At 47.3% G+C, this 23416-nt stretch overlaps 1 protein-coding gene across 1 annotated transcript in view; it reads right to left on the reverse strand.

Annotated features, from left to right (window-relative positions):
• Positions 1-1825: 1825 nt before the first annotated feature.
• Positions 1826-23416, reverse strand: part of Garnl3 (GTPase activating Rap/RanGAP domain like 3) — a 67750-nt gene continuing 46159 nt past the window's right edge. The window contains exons 3-8 of the mRNA XM_059262205.1: positions 21623-21697; positions 13183-13282; positions 10817-10935; positions 4858-4922; positions 3542-3724; positions 1826-1835 (exon numbers count right to left, since the gene is read on the reverse strand). Coding sequence (XP_059118188.1) covers positions 1826-1835; positions 3542-3724; positions 4858-4922; positions 10817-10935; positions 13183-13282; positions 21623-21697 — 552 coding nt within the window. The remainder of the gene's footprint in view (positions 1836-3541; positions 3725-4857; positions 4923-10816; positions 10936-13182; positions 13283-21622; positions 21698-23416) is intronic.

The raw sequence follows: 23416 nt of genomic DNA on the forward strand, positions 1-23416 counted from the left end.
AGACACTGGTCCAGTGCGTCTCATTACTTGCATTACACTAAGTCAGCTGCCCTGAAGAGCCCCTCTCCTGAGATCAGCAGGGGGCACTGGGGACTCTAAAGAGTCCTGGCTGTGAGTCCTTGCTCTGCTGCCCGCAACTGTGTCTGTGCACAGATTACTTGACCTGTCTGGGTCTGTTCCTCATCCACTACTATCTTGCCCCGTGTGGGTCACTTTGGAGAGAGACAGAATGAGTGTGGGGGATGCCTGGCAAACAGCCTCAGACCACCTTCCCTCCTCAGAATGAACTTCTGAGGAAGTTGGCAGGCAGATACCAAGGCCAAAGGCTCTGGTAGAGGTCACTGGGTGAGTGGAGGTGGGTCCAGGGAAGCCATGGCTGCCAGTGAGAATGAAGAGGAAGGCCAGAATAGAGGTGGAAGAGGCTGAGCAACCCTCATCCTCCCTACAGCCGGGAGCTGACAATTCCTAAAGTGAGGCACACAAAATCCTACATTTCTGTAACAAGGGCTCTTTTGTTCAGAAGTACTTCATCATTGTTTTTGAATCCTGGAAAAAATAAAACTATGTGTCTTATACTTTGGGACATACTTCATATTCGCATGTCATTACACACTTCATTGCAAAATCCTCTTTTACATAATTTCCTTTGGTCTCAACCACTCTGCCATGCAGCCTGTATTCTGTATTCCAGAATTACAGGTAAGGCATTGGAGATTCAGCAGAGCCTGGGTTAAGGTCATGTGGCCTGGTTCTCCTGACACCTGCAAGTATATGGTGAATAAAACAACGGGGAGCTTCCCAACTACCTTTAGTCCAGCAAATATCAGAACTGGGGCATTCGTTACCGGCCCCTGGCCTGGGGAGAGGGCTTTCCTCTGTGGCCAGGCTGTGGGAGCAGCCTTGCACCAAGAGTCCCCAGGGCCTCAACATTCAGCCACAGGCTGCCAGGTCACATCCCCTTTGTATCATCTTTGTTTTGGATTACATCATTTTAGAGGTGGGTGTTCCTGCCAGGAATCGTGGTCTACCAATGTCTACCTGACAGCATTCAAGTTTTAAAAACTCACTTCCAGATTTGTGAGCACCAACTAGGTCTCTTTTTGTTGCTTCTCGGTTTGTAATTTTAGCCTGGAAAGTCTAATTTTGTGTAGTAATGGTGTTTCTTAAGTTCTAGTGACGTTTTTCCTTTGCGCCTGTGTGTACATGTTTGTGCATGTATGTATGTGTGCAGGGAGGCATGTGTACGCCACAGGTCATGTGTGGATGTCAGAAGACAACCTAGGGTGTTGGTCCTCGCCTTCCACATTATCTGGGACTGGGTGTCTGACTGTTGTCCACTGTGTGCAGCAGGCTAGCTAGCCTACAGCTTTTGAGGAATTTCCCATCTCTGCCTTTCTTCTTGCTGTTGGAGTGCTAGGATCATGGATGCTGGGATCAATCTTCAAACTTGTGCTAGTCCTGCTATTTTTTAATGGAATTTTGATTTTTATCATTAGTTTGTAGCTAATATTAAGTTTAAAAAAACAAATATTAGCCAGGGCAGAGGTGGTGCACACTTTTAATCCCAGCACTCAGGAGGCAGAGAGAGGTGGATTTCTGTGAGTTGGAGGCCAGCCTGATCTACAGAGCTAGTTCTAGGACAGCCAGGGCTACACAAAGAAATCCTGTCTCAAAACAAAAACAAAAACAAAAACAAAAGAAAACAAACAAAAATTAGATTTAAGAGTGCAGAATTTTACATATACTTTAAAAACCCTTTAATGCTTTAAACATTCAGATTTAGTTCTACAGATTTTTATACAATCCCTGGTCACCAGGAAGTCATCTACAGCTCTCTAGAACACAAAGTGGCAGAAAAAGGCAGGAAGATAACACAGAGATCCCACTTTCTCACTAACTTAAAGCCAACTTAATCACACACACTGCTTCTGGGAGGAATCTGGTCAAGAAAAATGTCACTGCATCCTAGCAAGCAGAAGCAGAGGGACAGCATTTTAATAGGACTAGCCATCTTCCTTCTCATAATTAGGTTGGTTCAGCGTCTATTCGCTGTGTGGATCCCGAGACTGTCAAGGGCTCCTAACAGTAGTGTGCAGAAGCTGGGGGGCAGCTCTGATGGCGTGACTTTGGGGACTGGGCCTCATACCCAGGCCTAAGGAAGCTCATGAGCGTTCCTTGTTAAGGGGTTAAACCAAAACACAATTATAGGAGAGCATGAAACAGCTTTTCCATAGAATCAGGCACAGAATGGGGACCTCAACAGGCAGGGTGCTGCTGACTCTTGTCTGGTCATCTGTTACTCTGTGGGGGGGAAGGCAGCTGGGGTGAGCTAGCACAGCAGCTGAGAGACAGGCCACCACAGTGCTGCTCCTCCAGGACTGTGGGGTGGGGTCTTAAGAGTGGGGCTAGCAGTGGTGATCGCTCTCAGTCACCAAGAAGGAAAGGATTAAGACTGTTCTCACAGCCTGATGTGGAGGATGCTCACACTCTCAGTACTGAAGGGGCTAAGGCAGGAGGGACATGAGCTTGAGGTCAGCCTGGTTTATAAAGTGAGTTCTAGGGTAGCCTGGACCTTACGGTGAGACCCTGCCTTTGAAAAAAAATCTATGTTGTATAATGAAGTAAAGACACATTGTTACTGATATTTTCATTCATCTATCTATCTATCTATCTATCTATCTATCTATCTATCTATCTATCTATCTATCTATCTATGTTTTTCGAGACATGGTTTCTCTGTGTAGCTTTGGAGCCTATCTTGAAACTCATTCTGTAGACCAGGGTGGCCTTGAACTGATAAAGATTCGCCTGGCTCTGCCTCCTGAGTGCTGGGATTAAAGGTGTGTGCCACCACCGCCTGGCATTGATATATTTATAATTCTAATTTGTTTTAAGGTTGCCATAGTCACTTTAAGCATAGCATGGCTTGAATTTGCTTAGTTTAACCTAACACACTAAATTTTGCCCGAGTTTATTCTAGCAGGGTGCAAATATTATTTTATTGTTCACTTATTTATTTAGTACATGTCTGTGGGTACAGGTGCACGCAGTGCTTTGGCACACACGTGGAAATCAGAGGACAGCTTGCAGAAGTCACTTCCCTCCTACCATGCTGGTCCCGGTGGTCAAACAAATGGTATTTTATAAATTAAACGAAAGCAAAGGCATGAGGACATTCTACTCTGTACGTCTGGGTTGAGCTAAGTTGAAAGGCAATGACCTCAGTTTGAAAGCTTACCTTAAAGGGATACAGAAAATAACTATGCTCTGTCAGTCCTCACATCTCACTTGTGTTATTTCCCCTGCTCGCTCTGCTGACAGGCCCGTCACCTCCTGGCCGCCACTCCAGCTGCCTTGCCAGCTTCTTCCTTGTCACCAGCTCTGGCACCACCCACCTCCTTGAAGCTCAGCTTTGCTCTGTTTACTGGCATCCTAGTGAGGATGGCTACAGTTCTAAATTTTCAGAGCTAATTTGATTATAGCTGCATGATGAAGGTACACACACACACACACACACACACACACACACACACACACACACACGAACCTGACCCTGATCCTGACACCACACTTCTCTCTGACCAGACCAGCCCGCCCTACCGTCCTGGTGAGGTGAGACTGAGTCCATGGGTTGTTATGAAGCCCCACAGCTTCCTGTACCTTCTGTATCTCGGGATGGAAGATTTCCCTGGGGCCTTTCTCAAACTTGTCCAGGTTCATGGCACTGGAACAGAGCAGACAGAGCGAGCCAGTGAGTAGGGCCTGAAGCAACAGGAGTAAGGTGCAGTTCTCTGGAGAAGACAGACAATGTTGTCTAGAAAAATCACGGGGGATTCTCTGAGAGGACTGACACACTGGAAATGCAGATCAGCAAGTGAGGGAACAAATCGGGAGTCCATGAACTTCATCAATTGCCATGGGTAACTGTCCTTTCAGGACACTCACGCAGTGAGAGCGGCAGGCATCAGGGATATCAGCGTCAGGCATCCTCGCTATTCTCCCAGATTGCTGTTGACTTATTTACTGGCTGTTATCGACAACTTCGTATATGTTTATGATACTCTTTAGCCCCAGAGCTGTAGATGTCTAGTTTAAATCTTGCAGTTTACCAGCTCTGCAGGGGCTCTCCTGCTCTCTGAGGCCCTGAGTCCTCGTAGGGAACTGAGGCAGCAGGAGGACTTGGTGCAGCTGAGCTGAAGAGTCACCAAGAAAATGCTGGAAAGTATTCCGCACAGTGTCTGTGTCTGACAAAGAGCCACTGCCATTAGGATGTCATATCTTAGCTGGGGACAGAGTGACAGGCTCCATCTGAGTGGCAGCTTTCCCCAGGCCTGGGAGAGAGATGAGAGGGAGATGGGAACCAGCGGCGGGAGCCAGATGTTCCAATCTTTTCACTCGCTGTTCAGTGAATAAAGCACATCCCCCAGGGAGCCTTTGCTGACATCTGGGTTTCTATTTCAAAGTATAAAAATAAAATGAAAAAGATTTCTTGATTTTCTTTCTAAACCCAAAGTATCCAAGTGAACACAAGAAAAAAACAAAACAAAACAAAAAACCCCCCAAAAACCAAGCACAGGCAAAGAAATGCAGAGCAGGAGGCATGCTTAGGAGCCACGACTGGATGGTGCGGCCGTGAAACCCTGGCTTTCCTGCTCTGAACCTCCATTTACTCATCTGTAAAGTGGGGGCAGTGACAGTCCTGCCCTCTGAGGCTGCCTTGCAGACTCGAGGAGGGAATGCCTGGCGAGACAAAGTGCCCGGCGTGCCAATCAAGGAAAGCGAAAGCACAGGGATCCCAGGAATATGCACTCCATCCAGGCCACCAGCTTGTGTGGGCCTCTGTCCATGAGTACTCACCTTAAGATGGACTTCACAGACAGCGTTTTTGTGGGACTGTAGGGAAGGCATAGTTTTTGCGTGCCCTGGAAGAAGCAAAGCACCAATCAGGGAGGAGTCTGGTGCCCTTCACCTCTGAAGAGCCCCACCTGGTCTCTGCAGTGAAACCACGCCTGCTCTTTCTTACTCTGCTCTGGCTGACAGCACCCTCCCTCTCATTCACACTTCTGGTTCTGAGCAGGACTCAACACATCAGGCCTCAGTGTCTTGGTATCATGGTGGCCAGCTGAGCATCTGCTACAATTTGGATACAGGACCCCCAACAGCCCATGTGCTGAAGGCCATATTACCAGTCTGTGGCACTATTTAGAAGGTGCCAGAAGCTTTAAGAGCTGGACCTAGTGGGAAGTCTTAGGTCCCTGGGGTGATGTGCTCCCAGATGGGGATGGAGGACCCTGGTCTCGTGGTTCCCAGCTGCCATGAGGTGAGCAGCTTCCTCTAGCTCCACGGATCCCGTTGTGAAGAGCCCCTCACCACAGGTCCCAAAGCAGTGGGCACCCGAGCTCCAGAGCTGTGACTCAACACAAGCCTTCCGTCTGTTCAAGTCTGCCATCACCTCAGCCTCCTGGAACCCTGAAAACCACACGTCCAAACCAGTTCTGAGCTAAAAGTCAGATATGGTTCAAAGATTATAAGGAAGAAGAGTCTCCGTTTGTTCAATGAGACTCAAGTACCATGTCACCCGGTCAAAGACCTTTTAACTAGAAATCACCCCTGTCTTCCAGCAAGGTCTTAATAATGTGTGTTTACTGTGCTGACTTATTCAAAGTCATTTACTTGCTTTAAAGTGAGTACCTATTGTGACTGACTCACAGGAAGGGTGGATAAATTCCTATCTACAGAACAGGAACAGGCAGCCACCTCGGTAGTCCTGTGTCCAGCACACCCAGAGCAGAGGTGCTCCTGTCCTGTCTCTCCTCTCCACTACACAGGACCAACTGGGCATGGCAAGCAGATGAGATCATCCAACAGTACCCACCTAAAGGCTTTGTAACTTTGGCAAATCACAGAACTGTCATCACAAGGGAAGGGCTGGGGTGTTTCTGCAGGAAGTGAGCAAAGAAGTAAATACTTGGTGTGTTGTGGGGACACTTTTACCAACCTCCCTGTGCAAGCCGAGAATAAGGGCCTGGGGTAGAGTTCCTCTGTCTTTTCAAGCCTGTGATCTCTGTCAGTAAGGAAAACATTGAACCAATGTACAAGAGACCTGACTCTCATCTCCACCACTGGTCATGAGAGATTATTCCCACACAAGACTCTCTTTATGGGTCCTCTACTGGATTAACCTGCCTTTTTTGGTACAGAGATTGGAAACACTGTCAAACACAGGGAGGAGATGGTAGCTCACTTTCCAGACTTCCCAGGTCACACCACCGGGAGCGAGCTCTTCCTGTGGCTTTGTTGCACACTGGCCCCAGCGTACGTTCACCTATATAGGAAGCTAACCTGCTCAAGGCAGCCTCAGACCTGTGCCTCTGCTTAGCCTCCTCCTACCACCTCTGCTCAAAAACACACCAAAGGCCGGGCGGTGGTGGCGCACGCCTTTAATCCCAGCACTCGGGAGGCAGAGACAGGCGGATCTCTGTGAGTTCAAGGCCAGCCTGGGCTACAGAGTGAGTTCCAGGAAAGGTACAAAGCTACACAGAGAAACCCTGTCTCGAAAAACCAAAAAAAAAAAAAAAAAAAAAAAAAAACCACACCAAAGGCAGCTCTAAGGACACGCCCAGGCCAGCCTGTGGCAGGTGACCATGGCACCTTCATGAGTAACTATGTGTGGACAGGAGCCCCAGGGCTTGTGGGCTCTGGACACGGTTTTCTTCACTATAACCTGGCAAAGCTCCCCCTTCCCATCTCCTGTTTTCAGATATCTAGAGTTAATACTCAAATGAAACCACTCTGTGTTTTCTGGCAGAAACAGGAAATGCCCTAAGTGGAGGCCTGTGTTTGCACATATCAGGCAACCAGAGGTGAGCACTGTGCAGATTCAGAAGTACAGGCTAGATGTGTGGGTACACCTGCCAACATGCACTTGTAGGGACTCCCACAGGGTGCTACGATAATTTCTCTGAGCAGACAGACTTTGAGCCTCCTCTTTGTACCAGCTGTATTATCTGGATGGAATTTCTATAGTGCAGTGGAATCGTTTCTATATAAAAATCTTCCTCGTATGTTCAGACAACACCTAGCACTAGGATGGAGTGCTTGCCTGCTTAGCACGTGCTTTACCTCGTTCCAGCCCCAGCCCCTCAAAAGCCAAGAGAGATGCCCAGGAAGAACTGCTTGAGTAGTTATACGTTGCTGTTCTGCTTTTAGACAGCAGGGCTTGTGTGCAGGGGGCTGGGGGGAGCCTGATAGCTGAACTTCCCACAACCTCCAGTGCCAGATTGCAGTTACGGGAATTCAGTACTGGTTTTATTTTTCTCACCCTCTTCAATATTTCCATTTGTAGCTAGGAGCAAACACTTGCCCTGCTGTTGACCCACAGTTTAGCACCTACAGGAGAGGCTTTAGAGGAAGGTTTGGACATTCTCAGTGGGATGAAGATTCCTGATGGTCAGTCCTGGGCTGCTTTCACAATGGTCTGGGGACTTCAATTTCACATCTACACTTCTCTAACAGCGGCCAAGAGTGGATCCACAAAATACTGCTTTATTTGTCTGCTAAGTCTTGTTCTTTTTGCCTGGAATATTCCCCAGCTTCCCCTTCCGGTTTGCCAGTCCCACAGCATTTCTCCTTTGGATCTCATGTGGAAGACCCTCATCTTCAGGGGTCTCAGCACCTTCATTAGCTCTGTTCCCTCCAGGGTGCTGACCACGTTACCACAGTCTGTATGTAAGACAGACAATTGCTTCAGAAGTGGAAGTAAGCCAGGTTTCCCCTGCATTTGTCCCGCCTACCCACCCTTCCTCATATCCAGCAACTATCTAAGGACGCAGGTGACTGTCAGGGTGGAAGACGACAGGACATTAAATAAGTTCATCCCTGAAAGGCAGGAGAGGTGGGAGGAAGGAGAGGAGGAGCAGAGGAGGGCAAGTCCAATTATTTTCCCAAAAAGGACATTGAAAGCAGAAGGGTCTAGAATGTTGTAATGAGCAAACATAAAACAAAAATAAATTAATGAAACAGAAACCAGAAAATCCCCTGCCTGGTGCAGGAGATAAGGGGCTCTGGATGAAGGTCATTTGTCACCAGGGGAACAGCGGGCAAGGACTACAATGCGGGCACTTGGGAAACGGGGCACATACACACCAGGGTCTCCTAGACCATTCACGGCTCTGCCTGTCGTAAAGCTGTGCTGGTAGCAGGCTGATGGCCCCAGTTATGGCGGTGGCAGGGGGAGGGGACGTGTTGGTCTTTCCAGTTCTTTTGAGTCTTGGAAAGTCCCTGTCCCTGTAAACCTTGGTCCCACTAAAGTCCCTTGTTATGAACATGCCTCTGCTGGAAATAAGTTCAGGAGTAACACAAAAAAGATCTTTACCCCAAATCTGCTTCAAAAAAGACAAACTTCTGAAAATACTGTAGATGTTTACTTAAACAGAAGCAGTGGTGTCCAGAGCCATTAAGCCGGGCTCGGTGCCATCTGCTTACTCATACTTCTGGAGCTGTGCCTATGTGTCAGGCATTCTGCTACATAGTGGGGACACCGAGGGAAGACACTATGAGTCAAAGACTTCCACAGAGAATTAATTATGGACAGTAGTGACACCTTGGTCACTGAGCCCTGGGGTACATTTGGCCTGACATATAGTGGGAGGGACTTTGTCCATGCCATTTAACTTCCGTAATTGCAAGAGCAGGTATTAAGATTTGGGTAGTTAAGAAATGATCTAGTACAGTGGTTCTCAACTTGTGGGTCACGAGCCCTTCTAGGGTCTAATGACCCTTTCACAGGGGTCACCTAAGACCACAGGGGTTGGAAAACACAGATAGTTACAGTAGCAAAATTACAGTTATGAAGTAGCAACAAATAATTTTATGGTTGGGGGGGTCACCACAACACGAGGAGCTGTATTAAAGGGTCACAGCATTAGGAAGGGTGAGAACTACTGATCTATCATATAGTAAATGCACAATAAATGTTAGGTTTTATTCTTTACTATTTTAGAAGTACCTAATCATAGTTTGTTAAATAGTAGTGGTTCCTAGAAACTTTTTCTTTGTAAGATAGAGTCTCATATCCCAAAATGACCTCAAGCTTATTATGTAAGTGAAGGTGGCTTTTAACTCCTGGTTCTCCTGCCTCTGATTCCCAAGTGCTGGGATTACAGGCATGTGCAACTGAACACAGGAGTTCATGCATGCTGGGCATGCAGCCTATCAACAAAGCCTTATCCTCAGCCCCTCCTTCTAGGTCATTTAAAGTTACTCTATTGCTATACATGTATGTGTGCATGTAGGTGTGTGAGTGAATATATGTGTGTGTGTGTATGCTTTTACTAGAGTATCATATTGTCTGTGTACAAATGCTCCTAGAAAATAATAGGAAAAAAGAAAACAATGAGAAAAATTTATGAAAAATAAAAAAATCAAATATAAGAATTGCCATAAGACAAATTTATGAATCAGAGTTGCAAGTAGACATAATGAAAACACATAAGGAAAATATGAAACCTAAAACAATACAGCTGGATGGATGCGGGTGCTGGCTGAGCAAGTCGGAGAGAGGGCGACATCGTAGGGGCAACATCGTAGGGGTGACATTGTAGGGGCGACATTGTAGGGGCTGTAGCCAGATAATACTCATCTGTTCTCCAATCTAACTAAAAGATGGGCTAGTTCATAGCTTTAACTGTCAAAAACAGCTCGGGTCAGGGCCGGGAGAGATGGCTCAGTAGGTCAGAGCAGTAATTATTCTTTCAGAGGACCCAGGTTTGGTTTCCAGCACCCACATGGTGGCTTATAATCATCCATAACTGCAATTCCAGGGAATCTGGTGCCCTCTTCTGACCTCCCTGGGCATCAGGCACACACCCGGTACACAGACGTACATGAAGACAAACACTTATACACATAAAATTACAAGAAATGTAATTTAAAAAAATAGATAGGGTTAGCTGAGTGTGGTGGTGTACTCCTATAAGCTCAGTACTCAGGTGGCTGAGGCAGGAGGATTGTGAAGTTTGAGGCCACCTTGGTCTACATAGCAAGTTCATGAATACAAGTGAGATCCTATCTCAACAAACAAAACAATAGATAAAAATGAACAAAACTAGGGCTGGGATGTAACTCGGTTGGCAGAGTGCTTGCCCAGCATGCATGCAGCCCTGGGTTTGCACCTCAGATCATCATAAATGGCAGAGTGCTTGCCCAGCATGCATGAAGCCCTGGGTTCAATCCCCAGATCATCATAAATGGCAGAGTGCTTGCCCAGCATGCATGCAGCCCTGGGTTTGAACCCTACAACATCATAAGTGGGCATAGTGGTGCATAATCTCATCACTTAGGAGTTAGAGACAGGAGGACCAGAAATTCAAGGTCATCCACAACTACAATGTGAGTTTGAAGATAACCTGGGCTATATGGGACTGTGTCAAAAACAAACAAACAAAACCTTTTATATCCTCCTCTCCAGCCCCCAAACAAAAATGAACATACCACTACCATTAAAAATCCCAAAAAGTAATAGATAAGATTAGCGAACTAATGTACTCTATAAAACCTACTGCTGTTCCCCAGAGATCAAGACTTAGGAAGTAGTTGTGTCTGACTGTGGCTTAGAGATGAGGAGAAGCACTGTTAGTGTCAGGCTTGGTGGCCCCAGCTCAGAATGATGACGACGACGACATCCTGAGTTATCTACAAGGAGAGGAGGCACCCGACAATGGGCTGACGGGACTCTGAGATGGTGATGGGCTGCAAGGCCCTCCTGCACGTGTGCTGACCAGGGGACTCCTGAGTACAGGGCGAGGCAGGTACTCACTGTTTTCCGCCACAGAATTGCACGGTACTGAGGGACACGTTGGTTGTTCTGGTCAGAAAGGGTCACAGACAAGAAGAAGGGGCTCTTCTCCGCATCGTTTCCAATGTAGTTCTGATGGACTGCAGAAGAGATGGTCGGTGAGGACCCAGCAGCTTCCTTCAGCCAGCAGTGGTCAGCGTTCACACACGCAGTAGTCCTAAGACCGGCATGGGGGAGCTGACCACTGACTGTGCACCCACCTCCCTTTGCCAGCAACTGGCTCAGAAACTAAGTATTCAGTGTGGACTGAGACAGGATAAGAAATCTGCCAAGAGCCTTCTGGAAAGGCTTCTCACTCCAGAGATGCCCCCCTCCCTCTGGCTACCATGGTGTTGAGGATGTTTGGAGTCACCGCGGCCTTGTGTGGGCAAAGCCATCACACTAAGGGCAGGGAAGCAGAACAAGCAAAAGGGCCTAGGCCTCTAATATCACCGAACTGCCGACGACACCACCCACAGGGCCTTCCCTACAACTTGCTACCTAGACTATGTCAAACTTTATTATTCATTTCCTTCTTGTTTAAACCAGTTTGAGGTAGGTTTTGCATTACCTCTTTGGATGCTGCTGGCATTCAAACTCACAGAGACCTTTTTGCTATAAAGCCAATGCTGTGGGCATTTTGTGCACAGCCAGGGGGAAGATGAATGGTACATTTCTCTCTTTGTAAATGCTTCTATAGTCCCCACCCACCCAAGCAAACCTTGCCTGGCCAGACCTGAACTTTAACTTTTTAGAATAATACTGCAACAGTTTTTCTTTCCTTTTGTGTGCAGCACATTGTTGTGTGTGTGTGTGTGTGTGTGTGTGTGTTGCACACACATGGTGTATGGTGTGCATGCCTGTCTGTGCACTGAGGAAGCCAAGGGAAGATACTGTCTTCCTCTTTGCTCTCAGCTTCACTGCCTTCAGACAGGCTCTCTCGCTTAACTGGATAGTCTCCATTTTGGCCAGGCTACGGGCTAGTGAGCTCCCAGGATCCACCTTTGTCTCTCCAGTGCTGTGTTGAAGGAATGCTCAGCCATGCCCAGGTATTTTACATAGGGCTGGGGATTTGAACTCAGGTCATCACGTTGCAGAGTAATCGTTCTCACCCTCTGAGCCCTGTAACAGGTTTTTAAAAAGACACTGCGCTCATTTCCTGGCTTGAGAATCATGTTCTACAATGGATGTCTCATTGAATTTCTCTGCCATTTTTATTTTTCCTCTATTCCCAGCCCCCTCTCTCATCAGTAACACACCTGCTTTCTGTCCTTCCACGTGCTCTCTCTAAAACCTATGAGCACCCGAGCTCTTGGCATGTGTCAGGCCCCGCGTTCTGTGTTGTTTTTGCACAGCTCATTGGAAGCTTTACTCGGCCCTCTAGGAAGGACTAGAAATAGCTCCACTTTACAGACAGAGAAGCCACGTCCAAGTCCTCAGGCTAATGAGAGCAGAACCATGCTCCAAAACCATCCTACAGGCTCCATGAGGTCAGGGGGCGAGCCTCATTTTGTACTGTACCCCACTATGTACACTGCCCACCAGACAGCAGGTGGAGCTTAAATATGTGTCACTGGTGGGTGAGTGTGGCAAGTCCACAGTCTTTCTTGTTCTGTTTTTCAAGACAGGGTTTCTCTGTGTAGCTTTGGAGCCTCTCCTGGAACTCGCTCTGTAGACCAGGCTGGCCTCGAACTCACAGAGATCCGCCTGCCTGTCTCCCGAGTGCTGGGATTAAAGGTGTGCCACACCATCCGGCCTGAGCCCGCAGTCTTATGGCCAAGGTTTGCTCAGGAAACCATTTTTCTCCTTCATGGTCACAAACTGCTGAAAACTCATGCAGATGTGTACTGACTTTGCTAAGTTAAAGTCTTTTTTCCATCCTGAAAGTTCTTATCTCTCAAAGATGAGATGAGCTAATTCCTCATTTACCAGGGGGTTAAAATAACAACAAGATGGGGCAGGGGCACACACAGAGGCGGCAGATCTGAGTTCAAGGCCAGCCTGGTCTACAGAGCAAGTTCTAGGATGGCCAGGGATACACAGGCAAACCCTGTAAAAAAAACTAAAAACAAAACAAAACAAAAAACCTCAACCCCCTCCCTGCAAAAAACCCAAGCCAAAGAAACAAATAAAACCCCAACAACAACAAAACCCAGCCCCACACCACTCCTCCCAAGCAGAGCTTACTCTGGGTTGTAGCTCTTAGCCTACAAGGCTCACCACTGACCTTAATGTGGACTGTCTGACACTGTTGTCCCTCAATTATTTCAGTCCACTCATACAGGGAGTCTGAGATCACGAAGTTTTGAGCGGCATTTCTCCCCCAGTCACCACGAAGGCATAATTACCTTGTCCTAAGAAGTACTTGAAATACCACCGGGTGTGGTACTCTGGGTTTTCTAAGTGCACGTCTGTTCTTCGCCAAGTGCCTGGCAGAGCAGCTGCATTCTGTAACGGAACAAAGCTGTGTTGTTAAAAGGTGTATTCAGAAAACGAACATGAAGCTAGCAATAAACCAGAAGCCAAAGATCCAGGAAGAAAAAGTCGCCATTAAAAGCATACACATAAGAGCCGGAACCACATGTTCTCACTAGCGGTGACAGTCGGTGTAAAGTCACATCACAGAAACATCTAGTAGGCTGCAGGCTGCAGGAATAAGCAGACTCAGTTCTAACAGGCGTGTAAAGTCTTTCCTCTGGTCTGTGGCATCCCGATAAATGGAACTGCTGTCCCCCAGGGCACCAATTCTTACCTCCTAGCACATTTCATCCAGAGGACACTTCTTAAGCATCTTACTCAAGGTCATTTGCTTTGTAGAATTTTTTTTTAATTTTTATTTTGCAATACAATTCAGTTCTACATATCAGCCACGGATTCCCTTGTTCTCCCCACTCACCTTCCCCCCAGCCCGCCCCCATTCCTATCTCCTCCAGGGCAAAGCCTTCCCCGAGGACTGAGATCAACCTGGTAGACTCAGTCCAGGCAGGTCCAGTCCCCTCCTCCCAGGCCGAGCCAAGCGACCCTGCATAGGCCCCAGGTTTCAAACAGCCAACTCATGCAATGAGCACAGGACCCGGTCCCACTGCCTGGATGCCTCCCAAACAGATCAGGCCAATCAACTGTCTCACCCACTCAGAGGGCCTGATCCAGTTGGTGGCTTTGTAGAATTTTTAAATGCATCTTAACAACTTCCCAGTTGGTGTGGAAAATATGGACAAACCTAACAAGTAATCCTATTAACTGACAGTCATTATTACTATTTTGTATACATGATGATTCATCTTGGTTGCCAACTTGACTGATCTAGAAATAACTAAAGTAAGCCACTGGGCACATCTGTAAGAGTTTCATGATTACGTTATTCGAGGTGGGAAGACCTACCCTAAATGTGGGGGCACCTTCTGGTGGAGGCCTGAAGAAAGGAGGTCTGAGGGAAGAGGCTGTTTGTAAACACCTCTGCTGCTGCTGCCACTGCTGCTCTTATTCTTTGCTGATATCAGAACCCTGAAGACCAGCGATCTCCAGGAATCTTCTAGGCTTTCAGCACCAGACTAGGATTGCTGAGACATCCATTCTCGTGGACCAGGCAGCTACTGGGTTCTCAGTCTTCCCAGTGTGGAGACAGACTTACTGGACTACTCAGATCACATCTTGTAAGCCAATTTAACAGATCTCCTTTTACTTTTTATTTTATTTTTTTGGAGCTGAGGATCGAACCCAGGGCCTTGCACTTGCTAGGCAAGCTCTCTACCACTGAACTAAATCCCCAAACCCAGATCTCCTTTTAAAAGATGTCCACCCCATCACGTCTGTTGCTTTAGACTCCAACTCACACAGTCTCCCCCAATCCCATCCACATTCACGGGAGCATACCAGTCATGCAGTTTGGAAGATTGCAGATGCTCACGGTGGTCAGAAGAGGCCACCAGATCCCCTGGAGCTGGAATTACAAGTGAGCTGCCATGTGGGCACTAGGAACTAAACCTGGGTCCTCTGCAGGGGCAGTAAGTGCTCTGAAATCTCTGAGCCATCTCTCCGCCCCTCTTTTCCTACCTTTATGAGACATTAAATATCCTTACAGGGAACATCCTGATGGCCAGGCTGAGACTGTGTTAAAGCCATTAGAATGCAGCTTCAAGGACATAACATTTGCCATGACAGGAAACAGACTATACAGAGCATGTGTTGTGACTCTGACATGCCTTGGAAATTTTCTACATGGTTCTGATCAGTTCTTTATCATGTTGAAGAAGTTTTCTTCAATTCTGAATTTACAAAGAGGCTTTCGAAAATTTTTCTTTGCTAGATCTTTGTAGAAGAGATTAAATGGAGGAAAATGTTACATTGTAACAGATCTGATGCTGAACAGTTCTTCGATTTCTGGAGGTCCCTACCAGGTCATGGTATATTCTCTGAACAGACCACTGGACTTTTAAAAGATGGATGTGCCATGGTTGTTCCTCAGGGCATCTGCTGGCTTCTCTCTGATGACGTTACTATCTACTTAACTTTTTGTGACCTGGTCTCTTTGAACCTGAAGTTCACTAGTCGGCTAGCTTTCCAGACAGTAAGTTCCAGAGATCTGTCTACCTCCAACCTCCACGCCAGTGCTGGGATCACAGGTGCCTGTTGCCACCCCTGGCTTTTTACATGGGTGCTGGGGATCTGCGCTCAGGTCCTCCTGTTTATACAGCAAGTACTCCACCAACGGAGCCGTGATCCAGCACAGCCACTTCCCCTGTGCCACTGAAGACTCAGATGCACAAGTAAGAAAGCTCTTTATCCCTAAACACTTCAGTGTCTACTTCTCAGGAAAGAGGTCTTTTCATACGTTAACTAGAATACAGCCTTTTCCTGGTGCTGGGGATTGAACCTTGATCCTTCTGTATGCTAGGCAGGCACTCAGTCATTGAGCTACACCATCAGACCAGCAATTCAGCTTTATCGACTTTGTAAATTTAGCATCTATACAATGTATTATCATCTGTATTCCGAATTTGTCACCATACTCAATGCTGACGAAAGCTTCCCCCAACCCCTTCAGCACATGATCATTTTGTCGCTGTGTCTCATTTAGACTCCCTTCAGAACGTTTTCAGAATTTTGCCTTTTGTGACAGTGGCATTTTGAAGCACGCAGTGTCCTCCCTTCCTTGCTTTTTCAGTAAAGCACTCTCTATCTTGTGGCTGTCGGATGCATCTCCACGAACCTGCAAACCCAGCCAGAACACTATGTAGGTAAAGCTGTCCTCAGCTCATCAAGATAAACTAAGGTAATTAAGCTGCCCACGTGCTCCTTGTTGGAAAGGTTAACTGTGATCACCCCAAGGTGTTTCCTCTTTGTTTCGGCCTTTTGGGGTGACTCAGGAGGAGTGGTGAATTGGCTTCTGCTCTTTGGAGGATTTCTGCATGATTCATTAGCTACAGTCACTTGTCTTTAACCATGAACCCCTGGCAGTGCTCCTGCTCCGCAAATCTTTCCATTATGCAACCAGGTCCATACAGCTAAAGGCACGACACTGGCCAGCCTCAGGTCTTAACCCACCCAACAAAGGGGCACCCAGGCCAGGATGCAGGCCTGAGCCACTCAGACTCCACAGAGGTTGGTGTCATGGTCTCAAGGCCCTAGACCCTAGAAAGCTTCTAGAGAGCTTTGAGGGAACTGTGGTCCCAGCACAGTCAGGCTTCTGGAGTTTCTAAGACCCAGGTGGAGAACCAGAAGGTTTCTTTCAAGTAGAGCCTCAGCTTAGTGCGTCTCAGTGCGCTGAAATGTGTACTCCTGTCTCTGCTACCAAGCTGCTTCCCCAGAACTCGCTAGGTGGAGCCTGAATCTTTTCCCATTTTTCTTATCTTTCCTTTCTCGTTTCTTCCTCTCCTCCTCTTTCTTTCTCCCCTCCTCCATCCTTCCCTCTCTCCCTGAAGTACTGAGGACCAAAGCCAGGTCCTCCTTCATATGAACATGCATGCAGGCGATTCTGCTAACAGTGAACTTTGAGAAGCAACGGCCTCTACCAGGGATTCAACATTACAGAACTTATGAAACCTGCTGCTGGACTCGCTCTCTAATGTATTAAAAATCCTATGGATCACGGCATTATAAACTATGTTTAAAATGTTTTCCCTTATCACAGTCTGCGTTTTATGCATTTAGAAACAAAATTCTGAGAGGGGTCTATAAGCTTGACTGCCAGAACCTCTGAAGCTCCTGCCTTGGTCCACACACGTCCCTTACCCCAGGGCTGAGCATGGCAACTGCAGAACAGAAGAATCCAGGGAGAGGCAGCCAGAAGTCGAGAGCGAAAAAAGACTGAGGGCAATGACATGCTGTGTACCTCTACTGTGAGCCAAGTGTTAATGATGAGGTCTTTTTTAAGGACTGAGAAGCCATTTCACTCGTGTCTTCACTGAATACTTAACTGAAATGGAGGGGGGAACCCCAATACCCAAAAGTTGTGAGTCTTGCAGAACCAGACACCTCTGTCCCCTGTTAAAGGCACACAATGAGGAGAGACAAGAGTACATGTGGGGATTGATGAAAGAAATGGAGAACCAAGTAAAATCCTCTGCCCAGGACCCCAGAAAATGAGCTCTGCATTCTGTGTGTGTAGCCCTGACAGAGAGCAAGGGTACAGAGGAGGGCAGAGTCAAATAGTTCTCTCCATGTCCAACCTTGTAACTGTGACCTAGATAGAGACACAGTATTTTCAGACAGCCCCACCATTCATTCCCCAACCATGATCCAGGCACAGCCGCCTCCCTGACTTTCCTCACTGTGGGTTCACCTGCTGCTGGCCTCCACAGGAATGAAACCCTCCGTGTGTATTCACTCCAGCCAGGCTTTTCATCCTTCAGTACTGTGTCGTCTGTGACATTCATCTTTTTGCTGGTGCAATGATTCTTTTTTTTTCATCACTATATAGCCCACAGGACAAACGCCAAGCCTGATGTATCCACTCTATTCACTCCCCTGTTGTCGGATGTCAGACTGTGTGCAACTGAAGCCGCTGTGAATAGGACTCTGTCCTCGGTGGATACACACACTCTTATGCATTCGGTTTTAGTGGGGACAGCCAGACAGATTTCCAGGGAAGATGCATCACCCTATGCTCCTGCTGGCACTGTTCTCACTGTTCCATACCTCTGGCCAAGGTCCAGGCATCTCAGGCCTCTTCTGTTCAGATGTTCTGAGGTGCTGTGGTGGTGCCTAACTGCGGTCTTAGTTTTCAGCAAGTCCTATTTTTAAGTATGACCTGTTTTATTAGAGGATTTCAGAGACAGACAAATAACAGCGGTTTCAGGTGGGAATGAAAGAGAAACACATGATTTGGCATCAAAAAGAAAGCTAAGAGATGATGAGATGGCCCAGTAAAGGTGCCTGCTGCCAAGGCTGATGGTCTGAGTTGATCCCCAGGACCCACATGGTGGAAAGAGCTATCAGTTGTCTTGTGTGGTGGCATGCCCTTCCCCTCCATAAATGTGATTAAAAACAAAGTGAAGAGGAAATGTCCAAACAAGTCCATTTCCCAGACAACTGATGGTCAATGTTGCAACTACCACACTCACTCTATGCCCTCTGGGGCATGCGTTTGCTTCAAAGACCTGCTGTGGGATTGCCGACTTAAATGTTCTATGCTGTATGCATGCCCACAGAAGCCCATGCTGGCTAGTGAGTTCTGACGCCGAGAAAGCCTCATTACTTCTGCACCAACTGCAAAGCCACGGAAGCTTCTTTTTGCCTCACTCCTCTCCCCTCCCACTGGGACTTGTGGGAAATGAATGGGGGCACTGAATCTGACCTGAATATTTGAGAAGAATTTAATCAAAAGCCATATAAAACACCTGATTCTGCTTGAGTGTCCCCAAATATTTGGCTTCTGGCAGGAAATCCACACATACATTGGCTACAAAGGACCCCGAGTTTTATATATGCCTTTGGTTCCTCAGAGTCTTTCCGTAGTGGGGTGGACGGAGGACTGAATGCATTATCTAGCTTCACCTCACAGGTTAGATTGTTGAGATAACACCAGGACAAGGCAGGTTGGACTTCTTTTCTTTTAAAGATTCTCTATTTTTAAATTACTGTGGTGGTTGACTGAATGGGTAATGTCTCCCCCAGGCTCAGGTATCTGAACACTTGGTTCTCAGTTCTTGGCATTGTTTGGGAGGTTTAGATGGTGCAGCCTTGCTGGAGGAAGCCTGTCTCTGGGGGCAAGCTTTGGGACCCTATAACCTGGTCCCACTTGCAGTTCCCTCTCTGTTTGGTGCCTGCATTAGAGGACGTGAGTTCTCAGCTTCTGCCTGTTGCTTGCTGCCATGCATCCCTGCCTTGATGTACACTTACCCTCAGGAACCATAACCAGAATCAACTTTCTGCTCTCACTGTTAGAAGTCCACAAGAAGACCACGTTACACAACCATAACACGTATGCAGAGGGCCTAGGTCAGTCCCATGCAGGCTCCCTGGTGTTGGTTCAGTCTCTGTGAGCCTCTATGAGCCCAGTTGAGTTGGTTCTGTGGGTTTTTTTGTGGTGTTCTTGGCCCTCCTGGCTCCTACAATCCTTCCTCCCCTACTTCCATAGGATTCTCTGAGCTCCACCTAATGTGTGGCTGCAGAAGCCTAGGGTTTTTTTTAAAGATTATTTTTTATTATTTTCAATTATGTGTAGGTGTGTGTGGATGTGCATTTGAGTCAGGTGACTGAAGAGGCCACAGATGATGGGTCCCCTGGAGCTGGAGTTAGATTGCTGTGAGCTGTCTGGTGTGGGTACTAGAAACCAAACTTGGTCCCCTGCAAGGGCAGCAAGCCCTCTTCACTGCCACGCATTGCTTCAGCCCCCAGAAACAGATGGTTTTAAATTCTTATTTGTCCTTTTGGAAATGTTCTTGCCTATTGAAAACATCTTTCCCATCTTCCTGGAACTGGCTTTTATGTCCAGTACTTAACACTTCTTCTGTGATAGTATATACCTCCACTTTGTGGTGTGTGTGTGTGTGTGTGTGTGTGTGTATGTGTGTGTGTACATGCTGCATGTGAGTATGCAGGTGTGTACTCTTGTGTGCACACATGTAGAAGCAAGATTGAGACATCCAGTGCCTACCTCCATTGCTCTCTGCCTTATTTCCTTTGAGACAGGGTCTCTCACTGAACCAAAAGTACCTGTTTTCAGGTAGGTTGGCTGACCAGTGAGCTCTCAGGGTCTACCCATCTCTGTCCTCTAATACTGGGGCTATAGGCACATGTAGCCATGGCTTTGTACTCGGGTGTTTGGACTTAGAACTTGGGTCCTCATGCTTGCAGAGAAAATGCTCTTATCCACTGAGCAGGTCTCAAATCCAACTTCGTTCTGTCTAATAGCTCCAAGTGAGCATTCCAGTGTGCAGCTGGGCTGTAAATCACAGTCAGTCTCTAGTGATAGAAATTCAGGTTGCCCTAGGCCCTCCCCTATTTTAGATATTGCTGTAAGATCCCCAGAAGAATTGCTAGGCAAATGACACACACTTGAACTGCTTCCCATGCCCTCAAACAGTAGACAGCCCTTCCCATGCTGACACAGGTAGACGTGTACAAAGCTAGAAGACTGTCCCCTCTGTTCTGCCATCAACTAATTGATGTACCAGGAGGCAGCGAGGGAGGGAGCAAGCGCCCCAGTGGTCTACTGGGGGCAACGCTCATTTTAATTACCACTTGGAATGAGCACACAGATGGCATGACCAGCATCTTGAGGAGACACAGAGCCTCTCAGTGGGTGAGCTAATAGGACAGGTGACAGAATCAAGATGTCACAAAACTCCTGACAATTAGCAACTGTGGGACGTGTTAATGAGCTGACACTCAATGTGGACTATGCAAAATCCTGTGCTTAAGTACAAAACACAAATTGCTCATGGGAAGACCAGGTGCTGCAGAGCAGGACCCATCTCCCTCCTTATTCAGCAGAAAACTGACCCAGAGGCATTGAGTCATACATTAGTGCAGGGCTGAGATTTAACTGCAGGTCTGTTTGAGCCTAAAGCCATCTCCACTACACCCTGATGCTGGCCCACACCTAAGCAACGGTCTCATGAGCTAGACTGCCAGACTGAGGCAACTCACAGTCCTCAGAGCATCGCCAGTAAGGAACAGGCCAGGCCTGCTTCTACTATGGCTCTGTGGAGCATACCCAGTGTCCTGCATTAATCTGTGAGGACTTCAATTTAAAAGGCTCAGGGTCATGAGGACAGTTTAGTGCTACAGCACTTTCCCAGGATATATGAGGCCTGGGGCTTGTTCTCAGCACTGCAAATAAACTATGAAAATAAAATGTCTCCAGTTGGATATGTTAATCACCCTGACTTGATAATTCCATAAGATATACATGTATTGAAAGTTACACTGTGGGACTGGGGACATAGCTCAGGCAGAGTGCTTGAAACCGAGTTTGATGCCCAGCACTGTATAAACTGGTGTGGTGGTGCATGCACACCTGTAATCCCAGTGCTCCGAGGAGATGGAGGCAGGGGGTCCAAAGGTTCAAGGCCATCCTTAGAGAAACATAGACTCATTAAAGAGGCTGCAGCTCTCCCTTTGGTCTGCTGTGGGCAGAACAGCCTCACGTGTCTACCTGACTTTATGACGATCTTTTAAAGAATATTTGGAATTACCAGCACCTTCTCTGCCCCCACGATGGTATTTCCCTCATGTCTTCTTGTGTAAAGCTCTGAAAAGCTCTTACTTGTCCCTTCTAGGGCTCAGTTGTCCACTGCTACAGCTGAGAGCTTGGTGACAGTGCAGACACTGGGGTGTCCTTACCTCGTCCGTAGAGCCGTTTTCCACTCGGAATCTTCCTGCTCTTTGGATGGCTCCATCAGCATCACTAGAGATAAGCTGGGGGGAAAATGTTCAGTTAGCTAGCTGGGCCTCCATTTGCGAAGCTCCCGAGACTCCCCCCCCCCCAGAAGCAGCCCCATCTACTGACACCCGTTGGTGGACCCAGCCTAGAAGCAAAGCGTCTACTGTGAGCCCCAGGCCTTTCGAGTCCAAGAGCAAGTCCCACCTAGAGGGAACCTTTTCTCAAACTGAAAACCATTAAAGGCACGATCCATGGGAAAACAGCCTTAATCCCTATCACATGTGGACAAGCAGCAGCTCACAGATGGCAGGCTCAGCCACCTTCCAGGAAAGCCCAGAGAACAATTAGTGGCTGGCCTAAACTCAAGCTATAACCGTCAGAGAACGCTCTTGTGCTTCATTCCGTTTTAAACAGTCTCTGGCAGGCCAATGCAGCCCTCCGAGGCCGGCTGTACAGCTTGCCCATCGATGACCTTAGGGAGTCAGGGCTAGAAAGTGGTGAGCAGAAAGGAGCTTGAGCTTGGCCCGGCAGTCCGTAAGCCAGTCTCAAGATGTCTGCCTTCCAGCCTTCTCAGAAGCAATACGGGAAGGGTGCATACAAGATTTTCAAGTTTTAAAATCTACCAGCAGCTCACAGCAAAGGTCTGCCAATAATGTCCACATTTCAAATGTATCGGAACACACTTGCCTGGGGGGTAGGGTGTGTGTGTGGGGTGCTTCTCACTTCTAACTCAGGCACTCCCAAACCAGAGTACAACCTCTTTAGACTGCTGCCTCCTGCCTCATACTTACACTTGTGCTTAAGAGACATTGAGGTGTGAAATAAGGAACACACTTTCAGAACCACCCCACACAAGCAAATTTTGCCATATTAAAGGATCTAAAAAAAAAAAATGGTTTGGAATATTTTTCTCATATGAAGACAGAAGGTAGGAGGATCTGAGTTCAAGGCCAGCCTGGTCTACATAGAGTTCCAAGTTAGCCAGGGCTACACAAAGAGATTCTGTTTCAAAAATCCGGGAGGTGGGGGTGCTGGAGAGATGGCTCAGCAGTTATGAGCACTTGTTGCTCTTGCAGAGGACCTGGGTTCAATTCCTAGCACCCACATGGTAGCTCACACCTGTCTGTAATTCTAGTTATGGGGGATCTGGCACCTTCCTCTGACCTCCACAGATACAAGGCATTTACATGGTGCACAATACACAAACAAAACAAATGTAAAAATTAAAAAACAAAAACCAAGAGGGGCTAGAGAGGTGGCTCAGCTGTTTAGATCACTTGTCGCTCTTGTAGAGAACCTGGACTCAGTTCCCAGCACCCACAAAGGCCTGTAACTCCAGCTCTAGGGGATCAGCCCTCCTCTAGCTTCTGAGGGCACCATGTATGCATATGGTGCACATACAAACATAGAGGCAAAACATTCACATACATAAAATAAATGAATACAAACACCCAAAATATAAAATTGTATCCAGTTTTTATTTATTATGCACTCCTATATACCATATATTCTTCTGCCCCAGCACATACTATCTCATTTACTGTAGGTAGCAACAACACAGAATACGTCCTAGTATTGATCTCGGTTTTTAAGAGGAAAAGGCTAAAAATCACAGCTAAGGTCACATAACTAATGGACAGAAGCAGAGCTGGGATGTGACAATGGCAGCTGGGCCTCAGAAGCTGGGAGCTATCCTCAGCTAAGCATTGCCTCACCTAGAATGTCCAAAACAAGCCTGCAAAGCAACCTCCGGA

The sequence above is a fragment of the Peromyscus eremicus genome, chromosome 4 (genome assembly GCF_949786415.1).
Source record: "Peromyscus eremicus chromosome 4, PerEre_H2_v1, whole genome shotgun sequence".
NCBI lineage: Eukaryota > Metazoa > Chordata > Mammalia > Rodentia > Cricetidae > Peromyscus > Peromyscus eremicus.